Here is a 26,287-nt window from a genome sequence, read left to right as displayed (position 1 = left end):
GGGTCCTTCCTGGCTCGGCGGCGCTCGGGGCCTGAGGGGAGAAAACCGCCGCGGAGGGTGCTGGGGGTGGCGGCGGCGGTCCGGGAGGTGGCGGCGCGACTGAGACGCGGGTTTGGAGCGCCAGGGCGTCCGACCTCTGCACCTGAGAGAAGATGAACACGGCCGACCAGGCCCGAGTGGGGCCCGCGGACGACGGGCCTGCGCCACCCGGAGAGGAGGAGGGAGAGGAGGGGGGCGGCGAGGCGGGCGGGAAGGAGCCAGCAGCGGACGCGGCCCCGGGGCCCAGCGCTGCATTCCGCCTCATGGTGACTCGGCGGGAGCCGGCCGTGAAGCTGCAGTATGCGGTGAGCGGCCTGGAACCGCTGGCTTGGTCCGAGGACCACCGCGTGTCTGTGTCCACGGCCCGCAGCATCGCTGTGCTGGAGCTCATCTGCGACGTGCACAACCCGGGCCAGGACCTGGTTATCCACCGCACCTCGGTGCCCGCCCCTCTCAACAGCTGTCTCCTCAAAGTAAGTCATCCCTCGCCATTCCCAGAGTCTTCCCCTGTTCCCCTCTCGCGGCCGCGTCATCCGTCCCAGGGGAATCCGGTCCCGCACTCGGTGCGGGGATTTCCCTCTTCGCGCCGAGCGCTGGGGATTTATTAAGCAGCCAGGGTTGCCACCGCTTTAAAAAAAAAAAAAAAGAAAAGAAAAGAAAAGCCCTGCAGCTGTCTGCACCCTGTTTCCCCAGGTCACCCGCCGCCCCAAACACAGGTACACACCCAGGGGGCTTTCCCGGAGTCAAGTCCCGCCAACCCCTCCTTCGCCCCAGCGTCGGGCCGGCACATGGAACGGGTTACTCGGTGGAGCTTTCTGAGACTCCACCCCCTGCAGATCCAACCCGGGGCCTGCCTCTGTCGTTGCTCCTATTGTTCGGGGCCGAGTTTCCGAGCTTCTTGGCTGGCTTTGTCTACTGTGTGTGCCCTCCTCTCGCGCCACTTTAGCTTGAGAAAAGAAAAACTGGTCCTATCCATAGTCTTAACTGTTTAAGTGACTTTATTATGAATGGTCCTCGCCTCTCCTTGGGCAAACGGGTAAATACTGGATCTCGGGGTTTGTACTCTAGTTTTTCTTCACTAACCAAACATCTTTGGGATGTAGAACGAAAATAAAGACTCGAAACAACTGCATATCTTAAACTTCAAGCGCAAGGTCAAGTAGTAAGCCATAGCGTTCCTTTTAGTTGCTTAGAGGGGTAAAAACTTTCCATATATCCTTAATAGAAGCGTACACTTACGTGTGATCTGTCAAAGTGTATATTCATACATTCAATAGATATTTGAATACCGCTGTGCTTGGTGCTACCGCATGTTCTGGAAATAAAGCAGTGTGCAAAATAGAGCCCCTGCCCTCATGAAGCTTACATTCTTTGGCAAGTCAAGCACAAATGATAAGGTCCTGTCAGGTAGTGATAAGCATTATAAAGATGTGTATCCACACACAGAGAACATGTTGATGTGTTCGTAAACTCTTATTCTGTACAGCCATTTAAAATATGAGTCATTAGCTATAGGTAGGGTGATGATAACCCTCATCACTTTGTAGCATATTTAATTCAAGTTTCAAACAGCTTGTTGTTAGATTGTTCGTCAGCTTGTATGACTGAGCTTTCTCTGAGATCTTGAAGAGGATGTGAACACATTTGTTCAAGTGTAAACAGATCAGATAGACAGATGCAACCCTATGAAATTGAGAATTACAAAAGGAGGAAGGCAGAAGAAAGGTGATTTAAAAGGTGTATCTTCTGCTGAAAAGGCACTTAACTGTTTCCAAGGATATTCATACGCACATCAACTCAAGGAAAGTATGTATGTCAGTATGGTAGAGATCGAATACCTTAGCAGAGAGAATGTAAAGAAAGGAGGGAATAGTAAGAGGAGAGACTTTTATGGGGCAGGTCATCTGGTGGTGAATCTACAGCAGTCCCAAAGAAGGTAGCGTTTGGTTTGTAAGAGGAAGGAAGGAAAGGGCATTCCAGGTGGTGGGAATGAGGCATTCATCCCATGTGCATACACGTTTAACTCATGAACATCATTTACGATTGTTTGTATAATGACGGATCAGTACATGAGCTCAAATAGGTTTTCTAGAGAGTCAGAGAAAGTAAGATGAGGCCAGTTGTGAACTTGGAAGGTTGGTATGAGGAAGTTGGCTTCAATCTAGGAAGCCTTCAAGATGTTGTTAACAGTTTCATTAGCATAGAGTGACCTGCTGTGGTTCAGGAACATTGCTGGATAGAGGCAAGAAGATGATTGCTGGGATCAGTGTAAAATAGAAGTTAAGAGATTGGGCTTTGGCACAAGATAGGCCTATCTATAAAAGAGGGATAATGAAACCCTGTTTAGGCTTTTTGGAAGATTGAATTAAACATACATAATCACTTGGCCCAATTCTTGGCACACTGTAAATGCTCAAGGTGAAAATATAATGCAGTTATACAGGTATGAAGGAGTAGGAGTCTGGATTAATATTGTGGTTGTGGACTGTCATTTTGCCTCACCTGACATTTAACACAACTGCTACCTAGTAACAGGAAATCCTTATATAGCTGTCTTATAGTTGACAAATGGCTTCGACGAAATTAATTAGTAACATCTTCCCTACTGTGGTGGTTTTTTTTTTTATGCACATCACATAAACCATCAGTCCTTTTGCAGTCTTTTTAGACTGATTGAAGTGAGTGAATTCCGAATTGTCCCTGCAGTTCTACAAGAGCCCTCTGTGGGTTAAAACTCTTGTGTGATGGTAGGAATGTAAAGAAGTCCGTATCAGCTCTTTGATGACTCCACCCATTGGCAGTCTGTGGATTTAAATCTGCTCGGTGCTGTGCAGCATGCCTTCGGTCTAACCTAAACAGTGGACAGTCTGCAGCACAGATCACAGTTTTAGTGTAGCATTGTTAGAAAACTAGGTACTAAACACCTTTGAAGCTTTTGCTCTATGATTATGTTATTTAGATTATGAATTTGCAGGAAAATCTGCAGTTATGTAATAGGTCAGACATTAATTATCTGTCAGCTGTTTTATAAGATTGTATGGTATAAAGGTGAACAGTATAAATCTGAAAAGCAATGAAATAGTGATTTAAGAATGTCAGAATTGTTTTTCCCATTGGACTATTGATTTAGTGACTCATCTAGTGAGTCATTTGTGTATAGTTCCAAATTCTGATAATATATGTGTACCGAATTGTATTGCGCATCAATTGTTAGGAGCCTTAGAAAGTATTAACTTCATCTGCTACATTAAGTTAAATAACTGTTGCCTGGCTTTGAACTCTATTACCTGTCCTCAAGAAGCTTACTGTCTAAAAGCTTCAAGTGAATTTTTGTCAGGTGCTTACAAAATGCCTAACAGTTAGTATTAAAAGTATTTGCCATTAAAAGTAATGGTGAAAACTGCAATTACTTTTGAATAGTATTAGTGGTCAACTGGAAACTGGATGTTGTACAATTAAATGATTGGCTGTGGGCAGGCCCCTGGGAGCTGGACTTTTAAGTATACTCCTTGAGCATCTGAATACTTGATTTGTTAACGGTTTTGTGATAGGGAGAATTGGAGCGGGGTGCAGTAGTCTCATTGAAACTAATATGTCAGAAATTGCTACACAAAACCCTAAGACTTTTTCCTACCGGTCAAGATCTGTGCTGCTCTCCATCCTGTCAAGAATTATTCCCACGATGAGTAGGACCAAGGGTTGCTTGAGCTTCCTTTATTTCATCCTGTGCCGCTGCTTTGGGTTACTAATCCTGTGAGTTTACTTCTACAGTAGCTTTTATTTGTAGCAAATTTAACCTGTTCTAAGGAGTATTGCTTAGTTCACAGTATTAAAGGATTTGATGAACAATTTTATATCTACTGTTCATTTGGTACACAACTTTATGTCTACCTTGCATTTTTGCATACTTTTGTTAGCATTAAAAATCTTATTAACATTTACTTGAGGCTGAGTGCTGTGGCTTACGCCTGTAATCCCAACACTTTGGAAGGCTACGGCAGGAGGATCGCTTGAGCCCAGGAGTTAAAGACCAGCCTGGGCAATACAGGGACACTGCGTCTCTACAAAAAAATATAAAAATTAGCCAGGCATGATGGTGTGCACCTGTGGTCCTAGCTACTGAGGAGGCCGAGGTGAAAGGATTGCTTGACCCCAGGAGGTTGAGGCTGCAGTGAGCTGTAGTCACACCAGTGCACTCCAGCCTGGGTGACAGAGAGACTCTCAAAAGGTTTTCTTTTTTAACTTAATTCTCAGAGTATATTAACAATTATCATAGGTAACTTTATTGAGCACTTAATATATGCTTTGATATATTGACTTATTTAGCCTTTCTAACTTTATGGGTCATGTATTAGTCTCATTTATAAATGAGGAAATTAAGGTCAGAAGGTTTAAGCAATTTGCGCACACAGCTGGTGTGTAACAGAGCCAGCATTTGAACCCAGGTAGTCTGGCATCATAGCACAGATTTTCAGTTATTATGCTTCATTATGTCATCTCACAAATTTTATCTATGTAGAAAGCACCGGGCTTTGATTAGCATTATTTTATTTCCAAGCCAGCCACCTACACCTCATTTAATTGGCATTTTCAGTCTGTGATTCTCCAGCAAGTTTCATAGTGTATCCAAGAGACTACTTTAAAATGCCTTCCTAAAATCAAGATACACTGCCTGAAACACCATTCCCAAAGTATTCTACATACTTTGGGATAATAAATGGTGAAGGGTAATAACTGTCTTCCCTCCAAAGGCTCTTATTGTTTAAAAAGGAAAAAAAGTTTGGCTTCTTGTGGCTCAGTAGGTCTTTATAGTAGTTCCCTGGCCAAGGCATTTAGTGTCCTCCTGTCACTTCTCAAGGGAGAATGACATATAATATATAGTATTTCCAAAGCTTGTTTGGCCATAGAACTATTTTTAAGGGACAATGAAAGGGAGTAGTGTACTGTGAAACACACTGGAGGAAAAGTTAGTTCTCTGTTTTGTGGACAATTTTCTATTTACATTTCATTTTATTTGCTTATCTATTATTAGCAGAAAAGAGAATAAGAATAGATTATTCCTGTTATCCTTTGCTGCTTTCTTTTTCTTTTTCTTTTTGAGACGGAGTGTCGCTCTGTTGCCCGGGCTGGAGTGCAGTGGCGCGATCTCTGCTCACTGCAAGTTCCACGTCCTGGATTCACGCCATTCTCCTGCCTCAGCCTCCTCAGTAGCTGGGATTACAGGCGCCCACCACCATGCCTGGCTAATTTTTTTTGTATTTTTAGAAGAGACGGGGTTTCACCCTGTTAGCCAGGATGGTCTAAATCTCCTGACCACCCGCCTTGGCCTCCCAAAGTGCTGAGATTATAGGCGTAAGCCTGGCCATCCTTTGCTTGTTTCTAATCATCATTCCTGTCTGCACAAACTCCAAAGTGCTGAGATTATAGGCGTAAGCCTGGCCATCCTTTGCTTGTTTCTAATCATCATTCCTGTCTGCACAAACTATTCGTTTGTTTGTACATTGAGGAATTTTTTGTTAGGCTTAATGGTCTGTAGGTTTTGTTATTTATTTACCATTTGGTTTTTTTTTTTTTTTTTTTTTTTTTTTTTTTTGCAGAGCCTGGCTCCATCACCCAGGCTGGAGTGCAGTGGCACAATCTCGGCTCACTCCAACCTCTGCCTTCCCAGGTTCAAGCACTTATCCTGCCTCAGCCTCCTCAGTAGCTGGGGTTACAGGTGCCCGCTACCACGCCTGGCTAATTTTTTGATATTTTTAGTAGAGATGGGGCCTCACTATGTTGTCCAGGCTGGTCTCAAACTCTTCATCTCCAGTGATCCCACCTCGGTCTCCCAAAGTGCTGGGATTACAGGTGTGAGCCACTGCGCCCAGCCTTGGGGGATATTTTTTAACTCTTTGTTGCACTCTAATTTTCTGATATGTCCCTGGTTGTTCAGACTTCATCTAGGATGTGGTCAGTGATTCTGTGTTAATGTCTTTCAAGTGCTTTCTGTGTCCTGGAGGGTAATTCCTTTAGGCTTGAAAACTTAAACTCATTCAAAGTGACTTTTATTATATCCATGTGTGTCTTAGGCTGGAATTTCCTTTTAATCATGTTCTACCCTTTCCAGTTTAAAGGTCAGCCTCTTTGAAAAAGGAAATTGACACTGAAAAAGAATTGAAGGATTCTTTTTCTTTTATCTATTTCTCTAAAGACAGTGGATAAAGTCCTTCCTTCCTCCTGCTTCCAACATAACAAAAAATTGTTTGGCTAATCTCTGCTCTTTTTGGCTTTAGCCTTCCTATTTTTTTATGGTTCTGAACCACTTTCTTTTGGTCATTTATCTCTTCGTCCATCTTTGATATCTCTTTAAAATCTTATTAAAGAGCTCACAGCTGGGCGTGGTGGCTCGCACCTATAATCCCAGCACTTTGGGAGGCTGAGGCAGGTGGATCACTTGAGGTCAGGAATTCGAGACCAGCCTGACCAACATGGTGAAACCCTGTCTCTACTAAAAATACAAAAATTAGCTGGGTGTGGTGGTGCACACTTGTAATCCCAGTCACTTGGGAGGCTGAGGCAGGAGAATTACTTGAACCCTGGAGGTGGGATTTGCAGTGAGCCAAGCTTGTGCCACTGCACTGCAGCCCGAGCGACAGAATGTCTTACTGTCCGATACATGTTACGAACTTGGAGGAGGGAGAGATGAATGAAAGCTTGAACGACCTCAAAAGGCCTTACAGGGAGAATTAGATCTGGTAGGATAGATGGGATTTATACAGGGAGAACTAGGCAAGGGAGCCAGGGAAAGCTGAGGTGGGACTGTTCAGGAATGGCAACTAGAATAGTCTGATTAGAGTGAACATTATTCTGTAGAAACAGTAAACAAAGCAGTTGGAGTTGGCTCTCGCCATTATTTGTGAATGAAATTTCAGATAAAGGACCTAAAGGTGGCATTTGTATTGCAAAGACATTGTAAAAATCTAAATATCAATTTGTATCAAAGATACATATAGACACATATTTTCTTTTCTTTTTTTTTTTTTTTGAGACGGAGTCTCGGAGTCTCGCTCTGTCGCCCAGGCTGGAGTGCAGCGACACGATCTCAGCTCACTGCAACTTCCGACTCCCAGGTTCACGCCGTTCTCCTGCCTCAGCCTCCCGAGTAGTTGGGACTACAGGCGCCCACCACCACGCCCAGCTAATTTTTTATATTTTTAGTATAGACGGGGTTTCACCATGTTAGCCAGGATGGTCTCGATCTCCTGACCTTGTGATCCGCCTGCCTCGGCCTCCCAGAGTGCTGGGATTACAGGTGTGAGCCACCGCACCTGGCCTTATTTTCATAAATTTGTTAACACCTTTTTTGTTTTGTGACTAGCTCAGATAAATGCTATGTTGAATCTTAAGAATCAAGTACATCTCTGTTGGATATATTAATTCTAAGAAGAATATGAGAACCAGGCTATGAATAATGACACTTATTCTGACATTTTAAAAAAACTGCCATCGCCTAAACACTCATCTGATAGTTTTTATATCTCTTTATTTTCAGGTTGGCTCAAAAACAGAAGTTGCTGAGTGCAAGGAGAAATTCGCCGCCTCCAAGGACCCCACGGTCAGTCAGACTTTCATGTTGGATAGAGTGTTCAACCCTGAGGGGAAGGCTTTACCACCAATGAGAGGATTCAAGTACACCAGCTGGTCTCCCATGGGTTGTGATGCTAATGGCAGGTGCCTCTTGGCAGCACTGACCATGGACAATCGCCTGACCATCCAGGCAAATCTCAACAGACTGCAGTGGGTCCAGCTGGTTGACCTGACTGAGATCTATGGAGAACGTCTTTATGAGACCAGTTACAGGCTCTCTAAAAATGAGGCCCCGGAAGGAAATCTCGGGGATTTTGCTGAGTTTCAGAGGAGACACAGCATGCAGACCCCAGTCAGAATGGAGTGGTCGGGCATCTGTACCACTCAGCAGGTCAAGCATAACAATGAATGCCGGGATGTTGGTAGTGTGCTCCTGGCCGTCCTCTTTGAAAATGGTAATATCGCCGTGTGGCAGTTTCAGCTGCCCTTTGTAGGAAAAGAATCCATCTCTTCATGCAACACGATTGAGTCAGGAATCACCTCTCCCAGTGTATTGTTTTGGTGGGAATATGAGCACAATAATCGAAAAATGAGTGGCCTTATTGTGGGGAGTGCTTTTGGACCCATAAAAATTCTTCCTGTCAATCTCAAAGCAGTCAAAGGCTATTTCACTTTAAGGCAGCCTGTTATCTTGTGGAAAGAAATGGACCAGTTACCTGTGCACAGCATCAAATGTGTACCACTTTATCATCCTTACCAGAAGTGTAGTTGCAGCTTAGTAGTGGCTGCAAGAGGCTCTTATGTATTTTGGTGTCTTCTTCTGATCTCCAAAGCAGGGCTGAATGTTCACAATTCCCATGTCACAGGCCTTCACTCACTGCCGATTGTCTCCATGACTGCAGACAAACAGAATGGAACAGTCTATACTTGCTCCAGTGATGGAAAGGTGAGGCAGCTGATTCCCATTTTCACAGATGTTGCATTGAAGTTTGAACACCAGTTGATTAAACTCTCAGATGTGTTTGGCTCAGTGAGGACTCACGGGATAGCAGTGAGCCCCTGCGGTGCGTACCTGGCCATCATTACCACTGAGGGTATGGTCAACGGCCTCCACCCCGTTAACAAAAACTACCAGGTGCAGTTTGTTACTCTCAAAACCTTTGAAGAGGCAGCTGCTCAGCTCCTGGAATCTTCAGTTCAAAACCTTTTTAAGCAGGTAGATTTAATAGACCTAGTACGCTGGAAGATTTTAAAAGATAAACATATCCCTCAATTTTTACAAGAAGCTTTGGAAAAAAAGATTGAAAGCAGTGGAGTCACCTATTTTTGGCGTTTTAAGCTTTTCCTCCTGAGGATTTTATATCAGTCAATGCAGAAAACCCCTTCAGAAGCCTTGTGGAAACCCACCCATGAGGACTCAAAAATCTTGCTAGTGGATTCACCTGGGATGGGCAATGCTGACGATGAACAGCAGGAAGAAGGCACTTCTTCCAAACAGGTGGTGAAGCAAGGCCTGCAGGAGAGGAGCAAGGAAGGAGATGTAGAGGAGCCCACTGATGACTCGCTCCCCCCAACTGGAGATGCTGGAGGCCGGGAGCCAATGGAAGAGAAACTCCTGGAAATCCAAGGGAAGATCGAAGCTGTGGAGATGCACTTGACCAGGGAACACATGAAGCGAGTCTTAGGAGAAGTGTATCTGCACACCTGGATCACAGAAAACACTAGCATCCCCACCCGAGGACTCTGTAACTTTTTAATGTCTGATGAAGAGTATGATGACAGAACAGCACGGGTAGGTGTTTATTAACAGAAACTCTGAAATTGTAAAGTCTGCTTTCTTCATGAGAAAGAAATGACCTAAATTGAGTTCCTGAAGATCAGCTTTTGCTTTGACATTTTTTAGGTAATTGATTTGCATGAGGTGCAGGGGAATAAATAGGAAATGCGGATTAATGCAGAGGATGCATTCATAGCATACAAAGAATATTTTGATTCTTCTTCATACTGGCCTTAATAGATATGCAGAGTTTGCAGGATGAGCTTTCCAGACTGGATTAGCTTAAAGAGACTGCATTTAGCTGAGTAATATGTGATGGGCAGTCATGGCCATAGAAATATGGTGCCCATGCTCCCTGCCCTTCCTCTTTTACAAAAGTTTTGTAGGGGAGGGGTGTAGTGACATGTTTTCCGTTTGATAGGATTTAAGGATATATTCACATTTAGTCAAGAAAGACATGTAAACGAATCATTACCCGTGTCTCATTTTTACAAATACTGGGCACAATCTTTATTTTGGTAATAGAACAATCATAGTGTTATCCAGAATGTATTCTATAGAATTTAAGTTGCTTAACGGAACACTGGGGTTCCCAGTGCATATTACCATTCTAAGAGTTCTGAGAATTCCTACAGAAAGGAAACCTATACCTTCGTATAGTTCGGTATTACTCAGACTTCCTGATCGCAGAATCTTTCTTGCAGCTAATAGCTGCTAAAATCCTGAAGAACCCGTGTTCCAGGAAATATACTGTATTCTGAAATACTCAAAATCACAAATATCTGCGTTCCTTTTTACTTCAAAGATTGATACTTATTGACTAAAGTCTTAAAATATTAATTGAAGGCAGTATCTTTGTTCGTAATGTTAAGCCATTCACAATCACTTCTTGCATTTTGTTGTTGGAAAGAATGTGTATGTTTGTGTACACACATTTGCCTTTGAAATTATTGCTCATAGAATGTTTGCAGTGGTCTTAAGAGTATTAAGATGCACTGTTCATGTAAATGACTTTTCTTCTTTAAAAGTTAACTTTTGGGGCCGGGCGTAGTGGCTCATGGCTGTAATACCCAGCACTTTGGGAGGCTGAGGAGGGTGGATCACAAGGTCAGGAGTTTGAGACCAGCCTGGCCAACATGGTGAAACCCTGTCTCTACTAAAAATAAAAATTAGCTGGGCATGGTGGCGGGTGCCTGTAATCCCAGCTACTTGGGAGGCTGAGGCAGGAGAATCGCTTGAACCTGGGAGGTGAAGGTTGCAGTGAGCTGAGATTGTCAATTGACAAGAGCAAAGCCCCATCTCAAAAAAAAAAAAAAAAGTTTTTTTGTTTTGTTTTGTTTTTGTTGTTTTGTTTTTTTTGTGGTTTTTTTGAGAGTCTCGCTCTGTACCCCAGTCTGGAGTGCAGTGGCATGATCTCGACTCACTGCAAGCTCCACCTCCCGGGTTCACGCCATTCTCCTGCCTCAGCCTCCTGAGTAACTGGGACTACAGGCGCCCGCCACCACGCCTGGCTAATTTTTTGTATTTTTTTTTAGTAGAGACAGGGTTTCACCGTGTTAGCCAGGATGGTCTCGATCTGACTTTGTGATCTGCCCGCCTCTGCCTCCCAAAGTGCTAGGATTACAGGCATGAGCCACCGTGCCCGGCCAAAAAAACTTAATTTTTAAACGTTTCATTGTGTTCCAAATTGTCTAGAAGAGTATTCTGGTTATCACAGTGCCATGGGACCTAGTTAGGTTTATTATAAGAGTCAGTGAAAAATTAGCAAAAACATGTTAGAAAGTACTAGAGGTTGGGTTTGTAATGATTTAGAATAATTGTCCAGGTACTTCATGAGCCCAGGAAGCTACATTTAGCGTGGTGATGTGATTCCAACAGAGCCAGTTTAAAAACCAGAAGATTATGCACCCATCCCTGTCTATAGCAACTGAGTTTATTGAAGACCATGCATTCCTGTCTTAAAAATCCAACTATATGCAGCCGGGTGCGGTGGCTCATGCCTGTAATCCCAGCACTTTGGGAGGCCGAGACGGGCGGATCACGAGGTCAGGAGATCGAGGCCATCCTGGCTAACACGGTGAAACCCCGTCTCTACTAAAAAATACAAAAAACTAGCCGGGTGAGGTGGCGGGCGCCTATAGTCCCAGCTACTCGGGAGGCTGAGGCAGGAGAATGGCGTGAACCCGGGAGGCGGAGCTTGCAGTGAGCTGAGATCCGGCCACTGCACTCCAGCCTGGGTGACAGAGTGAGACTCCGTCTCAAAAAAAAAAAAAAAATCCAACTATATGCATAAAATGAAGACTTTTTAAACCCAGGATGTTGATTTATTAGTAGTTATAAATTATTTTGGAGATTATCAGCCTAGTATGCTGGTACAGTTAAACTAGCACTTTTAAACCTTTTTTCATTATCACTTCCCCCAGAGCATTTGTAGACTTTTTCGGAATTGACCCTGCCCATGAAGTTTTAATACCACAGATGTATTTTGTGTGTCCGTTTATATACTGTGTGTATATCTTTGCTTTATATGTAAAAAGAGAACTTTTTGTCCCCCAAGAACTAATATTTGCTGCTTTGGAAGGACTCTCACTCCCATTGAGAATGTGTGAGTCAGAATAACACAGTTAAGAATTGAGCTTGCCAAGGTCAAGGCTATTGAGAACAAATAGCAGTCTTTCCTTATGTAAAATTGAGGTGTATCTGGGCTGGGTGCAATGGTCACGCCTGTGACCTCAGCACTTTGGGAGGCCAGGGTGTGAGGATGGCTTGAGCCCAGGAGTTCAAGGCCAGCCTGGGCAACATAGCGAGACCCTGTCTCTACATAAAGTGAAGGAGAAAAAAAAAATTATCCTGGTGTGGTGGCACAAGCCTGTAGTCCTAGCTACTTGGGAGGCTGAAGGGGGTGCCATGTTCGCACCACTGCACTCTAGCCATGGCAACAGCGAGACCTTGTCTTAAAAAGAAAATAGAGGTGCATTTGTATGGGAGGAATTCTGAGTAGTTTTTGTCACTGTATCATTATCAGGATGTTTGGCCTGTCTAGAAAAGCAGAGTGAAGCTGGGCACGGTGGCTCATGCCTGTAATCCCAACACTTTGGGAGGCCGAGGCGGGCGGATCACAAGGTCAGGAGATTGAGACCATCCTGGCTAACACGGTGAAACCCCTTCTCTACTAAAACTACAAAAAAGTAGCCAGACCCTGTAGTCCCAGCTACTCGGGAGGCTGAGGCAGGAGAATGGCATGAACCCGGGAGGTGGAGCTGGCAGTGAGCCAAGATCACGCCACTGCACTCCAGCCTGGGTGACAGAGCGAGACTGTCTCAAAAAAAAAAAAAAAAAAAAAAAGAAAAGAAAAAAACAGAGTGAGTTTGGTCATCCTTGCTGTAAGGGACCATATGTTAGAATTCTTTTTTTTTTTCTTTTTTTTTTTTTTGAGACGGAGTCTCACGCTGTTGCCCAGGCTGGAGTGCAGTGGCGCGATCTCGGCTCACTGCAAGCTCCGCCTCCCGGGTTCCCGCCATTCTCCTGCCTCAGCCTCCTGAGTAGCTGGGACTACAGGCGCCCGCCACCGCGCCCGGCTAATTTTTTGTATTTTTAGTAGAGACGGGGTTTCACTGTGGTCTCGATCTCCTGACCTTGTGATCCGCCCGCCTCGGCCTCCCAAAGTGCTGGGATTACAGGCTTGAGCCACCGCGCCCGGCCCATATGTCAGAATTCTTAAGACTGAAAAGAAAAAAGGCCAAAAATTAATGGGATTTAAATTTGTAGAGTATATGCAGAAGAGGTAAGATACTGGGTTTACCAACTTCTGAGCTAGTAAGACATCCTTTGAAACTTAACTAATTTTAGTGAATTAATCCAAAATCTTGTGGATTCATTCATAAGAAGCAGAAATGGATTCAGAACTGGAAGGGCACTATCACTAGTAAGAGAAGACAACTCTTGAGGGTTATGTATCCCAGCCTCCAAATTACATATCCAGTGAAGTTAAAATTAAAAAAAAAAAATGAATTGGATTCAAGTTTTTTTCAGACTTTTATGTTTAAACAGTAAATCTTTTTTTTTTTTTTCCTTGAGATGGAGTCTCACTCTGTCACCCAGGCTAATGTGCAGTGGCACAACCTCGGCTCACTGCAACCTCCGCTCACGGGCTCAGGCAGATCCTTCTGCCTCAGCCTCCTGAGTAGCTGAGATTACAGGTGTGTGCCACCATGCCCAGCTAATTTTTCTATTTTTAGTAGACACGGGGTTTCACCATGTTGGCCACCTGGTCTCGAACTCCTGATCTCAAGTGATCCACCCACCTTGGCCTCCCAAAGTGCAGGGATTACAGGCATAAGCCACTGTGCCCAGCCAAGAGTGTAATCTTAATAAAGCACAGAAAAGCCAAACTGAAGCAAAGAATGGCCTAGAGTCTGCCGTTACCTCTCTCACTCCCAGCTTCTTGCTCCTATAGTAGGTCTTGCCATGCCTCTGCAGTGGGGTCAGCTTGTCTTAGATTGCCGTCTACTGGACTATGTTGGCCATGGGTCTTTGGGCCATCAGAAGGGGAAATTATTTTTTAATCCTGATGATCTTTTTACTTTGTAAGCCTGTCTTTTAAAATAGACATTTGTACAGTTCTACAAAGAGAGCAGTATTCCACATAATATTTTGCCTATAGAGATTATGCTTTTTCTTCTTAAAGTCAAAACATTATAAATAATAGCTAAATACTTTGTCTTCTAATAGAACTCTGAAATCCTTGTCTCAGAAGCAACTAAAACAAGGCAAGTAATAAGATTTTGGTTTTCAGAACAGTTTTCTCCTTAGTGGTTACACCCTGTTGCCATAGAGTACCTGAATAAATTTATTTTATTTAGCTAGTTGACACAGGTTGAAACTCTAGTTCTTTTATTTTCCAGACCGTATAATCAGCCTATTTGGCAATGCAGATCCCCTGTCTTTTGTGAAATACTGCTCTTTGCTCTTTTCTTTTTATTATTTTTTAATTTTCCCTTTGTGTTTGTCGGCTTTTTCTTCAGGAAATCCTGCACTTACACTAAACTTTGCTGACTACTTTGTCTTACTAGGTGCTGATTGGACATATCTCAAAGAAGATGAACAAACAGACTTTCCCTGAGCACTGTAGTTTGTGTAAAGAGATCTTGCCATTCACAGATCGCAAACAGGCAGTCTGTTCCAATGGCCACATTTGGCTCCGGTAAGCCATTTTAAAAGTTCCTACTTATGCTCATTTTTCAGTTTTGTGTAGCACAAACTACTGTATGTGACAGAATAGCAACTTTATGCCAGTTATCTGTTGCCCTTGCCAATTTGTTGGAGAAAAGCTGCTATTACAAAGCCTGATGTCGACTTTTTTCATCAGTATCACTCAAGCAAGTTGGCCTTTAAAGACAGTTTTTTACTGCTTAATATATAGGAGTTTTCTTATTTGTTCAATTTTGTAATTGAACAAATTATGCCTCCTCTTCCTAGCCTCATTCTAAGACCTTGGTGTATCCTCATGTTACTGGACCTGTGGGCTGCATTTGACAACAATTACTCCTTCCTTGAAGCACTTTGATCACCTGCCTTCTGGGACACAGCAACCCTGGTGTTCTTCCTGTCTCTGACTCTTCATTCTCAGTTGACTTTGCTGATGGGCATCTCAGCTGTCTGTCTTTCGCCTGTTTTTCTTCTCTTTGCACTTTCCCGGGGCGGTTGCTTATCATCTGCACAATGATGATTTAAACTTAGAGCTTTTGCCTGTATCTCTCCCCCTAAGTCTAGGCTTAAGTATCTAACTGCCTGCTCAGTACCTCTATTTGGATGTTTAATAGGCATTTCAAATTGGAATCCAACCTTTTGTTACTACCTCTGCAGCCCTGGTCCAAAACACCATCATCTCTTGCCCAGATTATTATACCTGTAGTTATTTTCCATCTGGTCTTCCCGCTTCCATCCTTGTCCCTCCAGTCTGTTATTACAGTCGGGATAGTGATTGTGTCAAAACTTTGTCACTGGCTACTTGTTTCTGATGAGTAAAACTAAAACCCTCTCAGTGATCCACAAGACGCCACACAGCCTGAGGCCCCTTCTTCCCTTTGTCCTCCTGCTGACCTCGTCTGCTCTATTTCTCCATCTTGTTCGCTTCACTCCAGGCAGACTGGCTTCATTCCTCAGGTACGTGAGGCATCCCTCCACCTCAGGACATCTACACTGGCTGATTCCTCTACCCAGGATGTTCTTCCAGCAGATGTCCACATGGCTTCCTCCAGTGTCCCTTTATCAGTTAGGCCTTGCTGGCTACCATTCCTAAAATTGTAACACCCCACCGACATACCTTCCCCTCCCATTGTTTTGCATCTTCCTTCCTTGCTTTATTTTCCTCTTTAATAATTATCACTATTTATTTTTTCGGTGTCGTTCCTCTAGAAAAAGAAAGCTGTATGAAGACAGGAACTTTTGTGTTTTGTTCACAGCTATTTCTAGAACAATGCCTAGTGCATGGTGGGCACTAAATTTTTTAATTTTTAATTTAAATTTAATTTTTATTTTATTTTATTTTAGAGACAGGGTCTTTCTGTGTCGGCCAGGCTGGAGTGCAGTGGCGCAATCTTGGCTCACTGTGACCTTTGCCTCCTGGGTTCAAGCGATTCTTCCACCTCAGCCTCCCCGGTAGCTGGAACTACAGCATGCACCGCCACACCCGGCTAATTATTTTTTGTATTTTTGGTAGAGACGGGGTTTCACCATGTTGACCAGGCTGATCTTGAACTCCTGGGCTCAAATGATCCACCTACCTTGTCCTCCCAAAGTGCTGGAACTACAGGCGTGAGCCACTGCACCCAGCCAAATTTTTAACAAGATTGTGCTACACATACCATGTTAACTCACTAGTTTTGTTATCAAAATGTATGGACATTTTTCTACATCAGTACAAAGATAACATTCTTAATGGCTATAGAGGTTTCCATTGTACAGATGTTTCATAGTTTACCCCCTTATTGATAATTTCTTCTTTTTCCAATTTGTATTGCATTCCTACAGTTTATTTATTTATTTATTTATTTATTTATTTATTTATTTGGAGATGGAGAGATGAAGTCTCACTATGTTGCCCATGGTGGCTCAAACTCCTGGGCTCCAGTGATCCTCCTGCCTCAGCCTCCTGAGTAGCCAGGACTATGGGCATGTACCACCACGCCTGGCTCCTACACTTTTTCTAGTTTGACCATTCAGACTTCTTAAGAGGGAAGAATAGGAAATAAACTTGTAGTGTATTTTAGGTTAGTAATAAAAATAAAAACAATTATTGAGCACTATTAATATGCCAGGCACAGTCTAAGCTGTACACATGTATTAAGTTACTATATTATGCTGGTTGTGAAAATAAGTTGGTAGGAGTACAGGCATGTGCCATTGCACCTGGCTTTCTGTTAGTTAAGATTGGGTATAACTACTGTCTTTAAGACTCTGGCAGTACATTGGGGAAAACCCTGACGAATATTGAAGGCAAAACTAATGGTGCAAAAAGAGACAGGATACTAACAAATGTTCACAGGTTCAATTCCATCCAAAGATTATCATTGGGCCTCTACCAGGGCCAGGCAAATAAGGATAGGTGGAACAACCATGCATGGGGAGCATCAGGATTACTTTTGTTTTTACAGATGAGGAGATTGGGGCCTGGGGAAGTTAAATAATTTACCTAAGTCACAATGGTGGTTTGTAGCATAGCTCAGAACCTGACATTCTGGCTCCAGAAGCCACATGTGTAAACATTACACATTAATGTCTCCTAGATGGGTTCTTTCAGGAAAATTGTTTTCATTTTTACTGACTAAAGTTACGGCTGAAATACCTCAGTATGATTTCTGTAGGTGAGAACCAGTGCTTGCTGTCACTCAGATGTAATCTTTCTTCCTAGATATCCATGTCTTTACTCAAGGTATACCTGCTTGGAGTCCCTTCCCTTAACCTCCTCCTTTGTATTTTCTGCTCCTTAGTTGCTCACCTGAAAATTGTTATCTTTTGGGAAACCTTCCCTGCAACCCAGATGTACTCTTTCCATCTCATTGCGTCCCACCTATCCTTATTTGCCTGGCGCTGGTAGATAGTCAATGAATAATCCTTGGATGGAATTGAACCTGTGAACATTGGTTAGTGTCCTGTCGTTTTTTTGCACCATTAATTTTGCCTTCGATATTCTTCAGGGTTTTCCCCAATGTACTGTCAGAGTCTTAAAGACAGTGATTATAGCTAATCTTAACTAATAGAAAGCTGGGCACAGTGGCACATGCCTGTAATCCCAGCTACTTGGGAGGCTTAGGCAGAGGATCACTTGAGCCCAGGAGTTCAAGGTCAGGCTGGGCAACGTAACGAGACCCTGTCTAGAAACAACAGCAACAACAAAAAAACCTAACGAATAATTCCCAATATAATACATGATCAGTTTTAAAAAGCATATCAAGAATTTAAAGTGCAGTCAGGTATGGACAGACTAAATTCTTTTCTGATGCTCAAACAGGAAAAAAAGCTGCAATCTACCTGGATTAGAACCTTTATGTCTCTTTGCTAAGCACGGAGCATAGGTTTGGCCAGCTTTGGTGCACAGGGGGTACATTGTTGCATGAATGTATGAGTATCATGCTTTCACTTGGTTAATGTGTAGTTTTATGATAACTCTCTGTGATGGAGAAACACCAGTTTCTGAGTGTTAGTAGAGGAAACCCTCTCCCTTGCCAATACAGTCTGTCTTCTTTCAGGTGCTTCTTAACCTACCAGTCCTGCCAGAGTTTGATATATAGAAGGTGTTTGCTCCATGACAGCATTGCCCGGCATCCAGCTCCAGAAGGTGAATGCTTTCCCTTACCTGGGAGGGTGGGTGGGTGGAGCATGCTGGCAGTGGGCCAGCGCCCCAGAATAACAGTTTAAGTCACACTCTACATGCTGTCGGGGATGGGGGGTGGGGAGCAGGCTCCTGCTGCTCTTTACAGTGTTACCATGAAGCCACAGTTAACTGAAACATGGCCATTGGAATATGTCATATTGAAGTGCATACTGCATTTAGTATGTGAGTTAAGTGTGTCTGCAGTTGCTGTTCTGTCACTGCAAACAAATGACTCATGCCAAAAAATGTCAGTTTGTTTCAGTAGATGACATAGATTATATTTGAATGTAAACTCTGTAGATGATACTGTATACGAAGACAACATTATTTAACCAGTAATAGGATGTTCACTTGAAGTCGTTCTTCCAGTAGCCATGATGGGTTTTTCCTGGTTGGTCTATGTGGTCTTTCCTGATAGCTCTAATGTCATCCATTTCTGGAGATAATTACCTGGAAATAAGATTGTAGAGTGGTAAGGAATTAGTGATTTAATGATGCCAGTGTCAGATTTTGTCCTGACGTTAATAATGCACTCTAACCAAGTGAGCTAACTAGATACAGAACATACAATTATATATGCATTTTGGGGGAAATATTCTGTTCTCAGCTGAAATAGCATTCTATATAAAACTACATACATTCTTGAGTTTTGCTCTAAACTGACAGCTCTGTAATTCTCATAAGTAGGTATATTGATACCTTGTATTCTGTTGTAGCTTTTTATTAGGGAAACTACAATCATACACAAAAGGAAAGAGAAGAGTATAATAGACCCGTGTACCCATCACTTCAGAAATTACCGACTCATGGCCTTTTCTGTTTCATATGTAGTTCCCTCACCCACCTCCCTCATCCTGATGGATTATTTTGAAACACATTTTTGGGCACTTTTAAATTTTTACTGCAATTGATAATTGATACGCTGCCTCGGCAGGAAATCTGGAAGAGATTGAAACTTTAAAAATCATGCCCATTGACTTTGAGTGTAGCCATTTATGGCTTTTGGGAAGAATGAGAAGCTACTGGATCTAAAAAAGCATTGGAATAGAGTTTTTCATAGATGAAAGAGGAGGAGGATTTGACCAGTGTTGCCACATTTTTATTTCTCAAGAGCATAGCATTTTCCTGTTACTGTAATTTTATGAGAGAATATTTTAACATTAACAGTGTATGAAGAACACATTCTCGGAATACAGTCCTTTCTTTAAATTGAATAAATTTAGCTTTATGAAACATTCTTCATTACCCTTATTTTCCTGTGTCATCACACTTTGTGAACTACAAGTTTAGTCCAGCCTCACTTGGAATGTTGGAAACTGAAGCCCAAAGAAGTGAAGTGCTTGGTCTAGGGATGTGTAGCTGGTTCATTGCAAAATTGGGACCAGAATGCCCATCTCTCAATGCTACAGTCCGGTGTTCATCCCTTCTGACTGCCTTTTCCGAAGCTAACAGTTGATACCACTTGTCTTCCTTTTGCAGATCCCGACTGGATTAAGAGGTTACTGCAAAGCCCCTGCCCTTTCTGTGATTCTCCTGTCTTCTAAATAATCAGTGACAGGAACATGGAAGGGCTGATGAACTCTACCATAGAAAACTTCCTCCAGCCTGAAGAGAAGGATGTACTGGAGGAAGCCTGACCCTCACGAGTGGAGAGAAGTCCTTGGTGATTGTAAAGAGGGCCCCTGGAGCTCATTTCTGAAGGGCACTCTCCATCTCCAGGGACTAACGGATGTCCTTTGAAATGGCTGGACTCAGCGAGTTGGAGTCATTTTGAGATGAACATTAGCCCCGGCTTTGTAACCAATGAGGAACACTTAAGTATCTTGACAGAAGCAATTTGAACACAATGTCCTGTAATTTCTAGGAACAGAATGGTCTTTTCTAGAGAACTTGGATAAGGACCTTGCTGGGTTGAGTTAGGTTTTAATCCTTGCTTTGGTCTGGAACTGCCTTCTGGCTCCAGAACTTAAATTGCCTGGTCCGTGGCATCTGATGTACCAACAGAGATTAAAAGTGTGTAAAGCAACACATGGGCTGATGTTTTGTTGTCAGAAAATAGCTGCTGGTCTGCATCCCTCCATTCTTGTTTTTTATGCATATGGAAAACATTTTCCTAAAACTATATTCTCAAGTTGAAGCCAAGACTAAAATTTAATGTGTCAAATGATCTGGTAACTATTATAATGAGTAATGGTGACTTTTTTTCATTCTCTCCCGTGTCATCAGATTTCCTGACCCAACTCCTTAATCCGTATAAAGATGTCAAATGCTGTAGTTTACCCACGCCACAGCCCTGCTTCAGACTTAACTGTGGTAGCCTAGATGCGCTATTTGTACACAGAGGAAAAAAAGATATTTTCCTCTTTTAGTAATAAAACGTTTAGTATTTTTAATGTTGACATTTCCAGATGTTTCATTGAGTATCCAGGGGTCTGTCTGGAGACTTCTAGAGAGGGACAGCTCAGAAGTGGGGCCTTTGAGCTCGGGTGCCATAAGCTTGTGCAATTCAGTTGAACAGAGCCTGGCAGTGTCTCTCCTCTGCACACAGCCCCTTGGTATTTGGAATCCAGGTTCTGCCCCCACCCCTACCCACCCAGTGGTCTGTTAAGATGTCCCAGATGGGGCCGGGTGTGGTGGCTCACGCCTGTAATCCTAGCACATTGGGAGACCAAGGCAGGGAGATCACAAGGTCAGGAGTTCAAGACCAGCCTGACCAACATGGTGAAAGCCTGTGTCTACTAAAAATACAAAAATTAGCCAGGCGTGGTGGTGCGCACCTGTAATCCCAGCACTTTGGTAGGCCGAGGCAGACGGGTCACTTGAGGCCAGGAGTTCAAGACCAGCCTGGGCAATATGGTAAGACCCCGTCTACTACAAATACAAAAGTTAACTTGGCATGGTGGTGCATGCTTGTAATCCCAGCTACTCAGGAGACTGAGGCAGGAGCATCACCTGAACCCAGGAGGCAGAAGCTGCAGTCAGCCGAGATGGTACTTAGATGATAACCATAGCGGCAACCTAGCCCCTCCACCCCCTATTGATAGGTAGTGAGCCCTTGGAGGCACTTCTAAACAATCTGCTCGGAAATGTCTTCTGTTTCCTATTCAAATTGCTGTTTTGTCTCCTATGTTTAATCATGTATTTGCTATTCTGCTGCTTATTCTCATTTTGGTGGTAATTTCAAGAAGAGTGTTTATCCACTATTGATTTTCAAGAAAGAAACCAAGCACCATTGAAATCATGAGAAACAGAATTCAGAACATTGTGTGGTTGAAGTCATTTGTGTCTGCAGCTGTTTTTTCCACTTTACAATAAATAAGTAAAAATTAAGATCATGTCAAAAAATTATTGCAGTTTTAATCATTATGGCATATTCTGCCCCCCCGCCACCTGCATTAGAATCAGTGGAGATTTGTTCTTACTGGGAATTTTGGGCTGCTGCCATTTAAAACTTAGGTTTTTATTTAAAGCAGTTGTGCATTTTTGAGAAAATTTATTGAGAGTAACTAGAGAGGATCTCCCAATTTTTTTTGTATGTCTCTATAGGAGTAAACATGGCAACAGTTTTTCTAGAACGTGGACTCACTGCAGGGACTGGACCCAGTGGCATTAAGACCCTAAAATCGAGCCACCACCTGCCTGCCCCAAGTTTCCAAACACCCAGTTAGAAGGCCTTTCCCTGCCCTTGTCCCTGTCCCACACCCATGGAGGTTAAGCTACAGAGCTGGGGAAACAGGAGATTTTCAGTTAATGGCAGCCTCACAAATAGTGCTTCTGAATTTCTCTGAGAGTCAGCATACCTCATGAGTGTGTTGCTTGGTGCACCTTGGAAAAGTGAGAATGGCACTAGAAGTTTTTAATTGCCTCTTGCAGTTCAAACTTAGATACCTACACCTCTGTACCTTCCTAAAATTTGCCTGGTCTTATTTGGTAGATTTCCAGTTGCTTTCAGCTGTGACCATAACTGAGGAACTGGAGAAATAGTGGAAGTGCTATTGCCGCACTGCATTTAAAGTACAGGAGCAAAGATTCTATACAATTAGACCCTTTAAGCTACAACATGGTTGCATTTTGGGAGTCTGATATCCACATATGTATCACGTTTTCTCTGCCTGGGGTTAATTTGTTCCTATTATTCTAGATAAGAAATTGGTAGCTTGTTATGCTTGATATTCATTCTGAAATCCTTACGTGTCCACCAGGCAGACTTCAAGCAATCTCTACCTACTATTATATCTGCCAAAACTACCAATTATTTTTCAATGTCAGAAGTCATTAGAGCCACTGGCAAAGCTCATGGTTGAACGTGACATTTTTCTGCTTTTCCAAGAAGTTTCTGAGAATGTTAATGTTGAAGTATGTAGGCTGGACCTATCAGCAAGTTTAACACATTAATTAGGTGAAAAGACTCTTAAAAGGCAATAATCAAATATTTCAATTATTTTGTAATTATCATGGTATCAAATAAGATGCAAAAGCAGTTGATGCTCATTGGTGCTTGTTAAGAGAATGACAATACTGGTTCTGTGGGCATCTTTCCCCTGCAGCAGTTACACTGCCTCAGAGTTGGGTGCATTACTGCAATTCCTGGAATGGAACCAGGAATTAGGGTCACTGGTTGATTGGCACAGGATCTTTCCATCCTTTCTGCTCCTGACCTCTCTTCCCTTGCCTTTCCTTCCCCCAGATGCCCTCTTGGTTTCCATTCCTTTAGCTCTCTCTGCTTTAGAACACAGTCAGAGCTAACAGATTACATGTTGGAAAGAAAAATGGATTAATGGTCAAATTTCTAAAAGCTGAATTGTGTAGTGGGTCTCACTTCCTAGAAGAAACTATTGGTAATATTTCTTTCTAAAGGTAATAGTATTATTTATATCTGGTTTTCTTCAAAACTTAACTATCATTTCCTTGTCAGGGTGCTCAGTAGCTCTTGGTTTGACTTCGGGCTAAGGGATGTGAAATTTTAGCTCCTTCCCACCACCTGTTTCCGCTCGCTCCCACCCCCAGCCAATATTCTTCTTCATAAGCAAAAATTATGCTTAAGCTAAGCTGAATGGGTTATATTCTAAGTAAGTGCAGACAGCAAATAGGCAGACAAATCCAGGAATGTCTTTACAATTAGCCCACCACGGACTGTTCTGAGTCTCTGCATGGTTTCCATAATTCGTTATAATGTATCTTTATGTTCTTTCACTGCTCTTCTGTGCGCTGGAGTTTAGCAATTCAGTGAGACTGGGGAGTGTCTCAAGAATGGAACCTTTGCCCTCAAGGTTGGGTCATCAAAAATCCCTCTAAAGGATCTAACTGATGAATTGTTTTTATTTTCGCCGTTAGTGCAAGTATCAACTGGCAGCCTCAAACAGCTTTAGACTATGTCTCAGGTCTCTCATAGTTATACTTAAAACTGCTCTTTCTTGAAGCTAAAAGAGGTTTTTGGCGTAAAGATCTGCTGTTCAACCTAGTATAGAGCATGTGAAATGGAATTCAGCCAAACTCCAAGAATATCGAGTTGCTTCTACTTACCTAAAGTAGTACAGAATCACTATCCTGATAAGTGGGGTTTTTCAGAAGATTGTAAACTCATTTCCATGGCACAGATAGAAATCATTATCAGGACTTGTTAGCCAGTTCATGTCTCATTGATAGGATGCAGCCTGCCATCTGCATAGATGGTTTAAGATGGTGTTGTTTTTGAAAACTTGCTGTGGAAATAAATTTGACAGAGGAATAGTTATTTGCAAAGCTGTCCTAGAAAGAGGTTAACTCTTTTAGTATACGGATATTTCTCCTCCAACACCTTTAATTAGGTGGTTCAGCTTATGTTGTATTTTCTGAGTCATAACTGTACTCTAGGGCCAAGACCTACTATAAAATCTGGAGTCCTAATCAGAGAGTTGTTTAGATCAATATTATATGCTTTGCCAACATAATCTAAGAAGGTATTCATTCTTTCTGGATTTGAGAAGAGTTGACAAAAGTGTAAGATTATATTCTCATGCTGAAATAATGTATAGGCTAAGTGAAATACTGTAAATGGGTTGGGTAGAATTGAACTTTAGCGCTCTAAATATTATGCTTATTTTTAAAGTAAAAAGTTGCCTCACTGTCATGAAATCCTATTACTTCCATTAAAAAAATCCTGTAAAATGGTCAAACTGGACAATGTAAGAGATAATGATGGCTTTGAGGCATTTCATACTTTATCGGTTTACATTTGGCTAACAGACTGGTAGGTAAGGTTTAGGGTTCTCTCCACTAATGGAAAATTAAATGCAAAATGTCCTAAGAATTACGTTGTTTTCAAGGCTTTGACTCAGATTTGTACTTTGATGTATGAAAGTGAATATCAAACTTGTTTATACAGAAAAGACTATATAGAAAAATAAATCCATGTTGTGTAGAGTGATACATGTTTTATGTTTACCCAATGCCTGTACTAAATCTTGTGCTTGGCTTTGAATTATATATGTGTTTACATATGACTTTTTTTTTTTTTTTTGAAATAAAAAGAACAGTCATCTAAAAACGTAAGGTTTTGGAAAAGAGATGCTTTTTCAATCCTTACCATTAGGTGGAATGTTTTATAGAATTTTGGTGTTAAAAAAAAATTTAGTAACAATGCATTTTGCTTGGAATACTCCCCAATCCAGAAAAGTTGGTGACTTCTCTCCACTGTATATATGTACATAGTTTTCATTATTAGATTGTAAGCTCCTCAAGGGCAGGAATTGTTTTATCTTTGTTGTTCCTGCAGCACCTAATGTAAAGTGCCTTGCACAGGGTAGGTGCTCATGACGTGTAGAATGAGTGAGTCACTTCCTGCCTCATAAATGTGGTTCACTTCCCCTGTGTTCAACACTACAAAGCTACTCATGCCAGAAGAGGGCAGAGTTCTTTCTTGGGTTTGAACTGGCTTTTTTGGGTTGAATCAGACCATTCCACATCCTTAGCACTACTTAACCTCCTTTTCCTGAAGACTACATATCAAGTGTCCTGCGTTTTTAATCTAATATTACAGCTGAGGTTTCTAGGAAAATTTTGAAGTGGAGAAGATTATGGAGAAAATGCAATGGAGATTTGGAGAGGGTGGTTTGTCAGTATATTGCCCTGTGGGGTAATCGTATTTTAGTTATTACTTGTTAAAAGGGTAACAGAACCTCTGTTTCTTTACCAAGTCGCTGGTTGGCCATTTCTCCAATTAACGAACTACCATTGGTTTTAGCTCTTTCTCATTTTGAATTCCCTTCAATTGCTTCCATGATTCTAGAACTTAAGAGTCTAATACAGTTGCTGTGAATATTTAGTGCTGTACATAATGGCAGTTTTGTAAATGTGAAATAACCTTGAATATGTTGTGGTTTGTATACAGAGCCATTCGTAGTGTTATTTTGGCCACTTTTTTATTCAAAATAAATAATTATTTGTATACTGCGTGTCTGTTTTATGGAGTTCCCACCGTTTATAGCAAAGCTTGGAAACCTCTTAAAGCCTGAGCACCCCCAACAAAGTTAAGTAATGCCCAGGCATGGGCAGACAAGAAAGAAAGAGCTCTGTGAGGGAAATGTTAGGGAACTGGCCACTAGCAACTACCTCAGAACCAAGTCAGTAAGTCTTAGGTGGTTTATTCCAGAAAAAGGAGGAGGAATGTAAGGGGAAGTAACAGAGGTTCAGTAGTATGTTAGGCCACATGTTCTTGACAGTATCAATTAAATAGTATTTGGTGAGGAAAGTGACCCTGAAAAATATGATCTCTATAAGCATTATGTATTTGTGAAAAGATGAGTATATACCAGCATTTTTTGCAGCTAGTCATCTGTGCTTATGGTAGAGGCAGTGTCTATCAATGGGTTCATCCATGTGCATCAGAACAGCTTGGAGGATTTGTTAAAACACTGGGTAGGGTGAACCCCACCCTCTAGAATTTCTGATTCAGTAGATTTGGGATAGAGCCTGAGAACTGCTATTTCTAATGCATTCCTGGTTGGTGTTCACACCTCTGATCTGGGATTTGTGTTTTGAATACTGTT

The 26,287-nt window shown here is 42.3% G+C and overlaps 1 protein-coding gene and 1 long non-coding RNA gene across 3 annotated transcripts in view; one reads left to right on the top strand and one right to left on the bottom strand.

Annotated features, from left to right (window-relative positions):
- Nucleotides 1-33: 33 nt before the first annotated feature.
- Nucleotides 34-25,686, top strand: GTF3C4 (general transcription factor IIIC subunit 4). Of its 2 annotated transcripts, none has more exons than XM_074016180.1 (5): nt 34-512; nt 7,574-7,636; nt 14,458-14,588; nt 18,136-18,224; nt 19,740-25,686. In XM_074016180.1, the coding sequence occupies exons 1-5, from the start codon at nt 153-155 to the stop codon at nt 19,802-19,804; spliced, it is 708 nt and encodes a 235-aa protein (XP_073872281.1). In that variant the 5' UTR covers nt 34-152; the 3' UTR covers nt 19,805-25,686. The 2 variants fall into 2 exon arrangements, with proteins under 2 accessions (XP_073872281.1, XP_005580624.3); XM_005580567.4 differs by having other exon boundaries at nt 7,574-9,400.
- LOC135967355 (uncharacterized) overlaps nt 18,513-26,287 on the bottom strand; it is a 26,064-nt gene continuing 18,289 nt past the window's right edge. Inside the window, exons 3-4 of the long non-coding RNA XR_010581390.2 lie at nt 23,784-23,962; nt 18,513-18,710 (exon numbers count right to left, since the gene is read on the bottom strand). This is a non-coding gene — a long non-coding RNA (uncharacterized lncRNA). The remainder of the gene's footprint in view (nt 18,711-23,783; nt 23,963-26,287) is intronic.

Source organism: Macaca fascicularis, chromosome 15, assembly GCF_037993035.2.
Source record: "Macaca fascicularis isolate 582-1 chromosome 15, T2T-MFA8v1.1".
NCBI classification, from domain to species: Eukaryota; Metazoa; Chordata; class Mammalia; order Primates; family Cercopithecidae; genus Macaca; species Macaca fascicularis.
Note: the sequence above shows the minus strand (reverse complement) of the source record. Positions and strands in the feature narration are given on the sequence as shown.

What these genes read in the sequence shown, in the direction of transcription:
- GTF3C4 (XM_005580567.4), top strand. Translation starts at nt 153, where the DNA reads ATGAACACGGCCGACCAGGCCCGAGTGGGGCCCGCGGACGACGGGCCT. An exon ending in ATGATGACAGAACAGCACGG is followed by an intron (nt 9,401 to 14,457) that starts GTAGGTGTTTAT and finishes TTGTCTTACTAG; the next exon opens with GTGCTGATTGGACATATCTC. An exon ending in AATGGCCACATTTGGCTCCG is followed by an intron (nt 14,589 to 18,135) that starts GTAAGCCATTTT and finishes GTCTTCTTTCAG; the next exon opens with GTGCTTCTTAACCTACCAGT.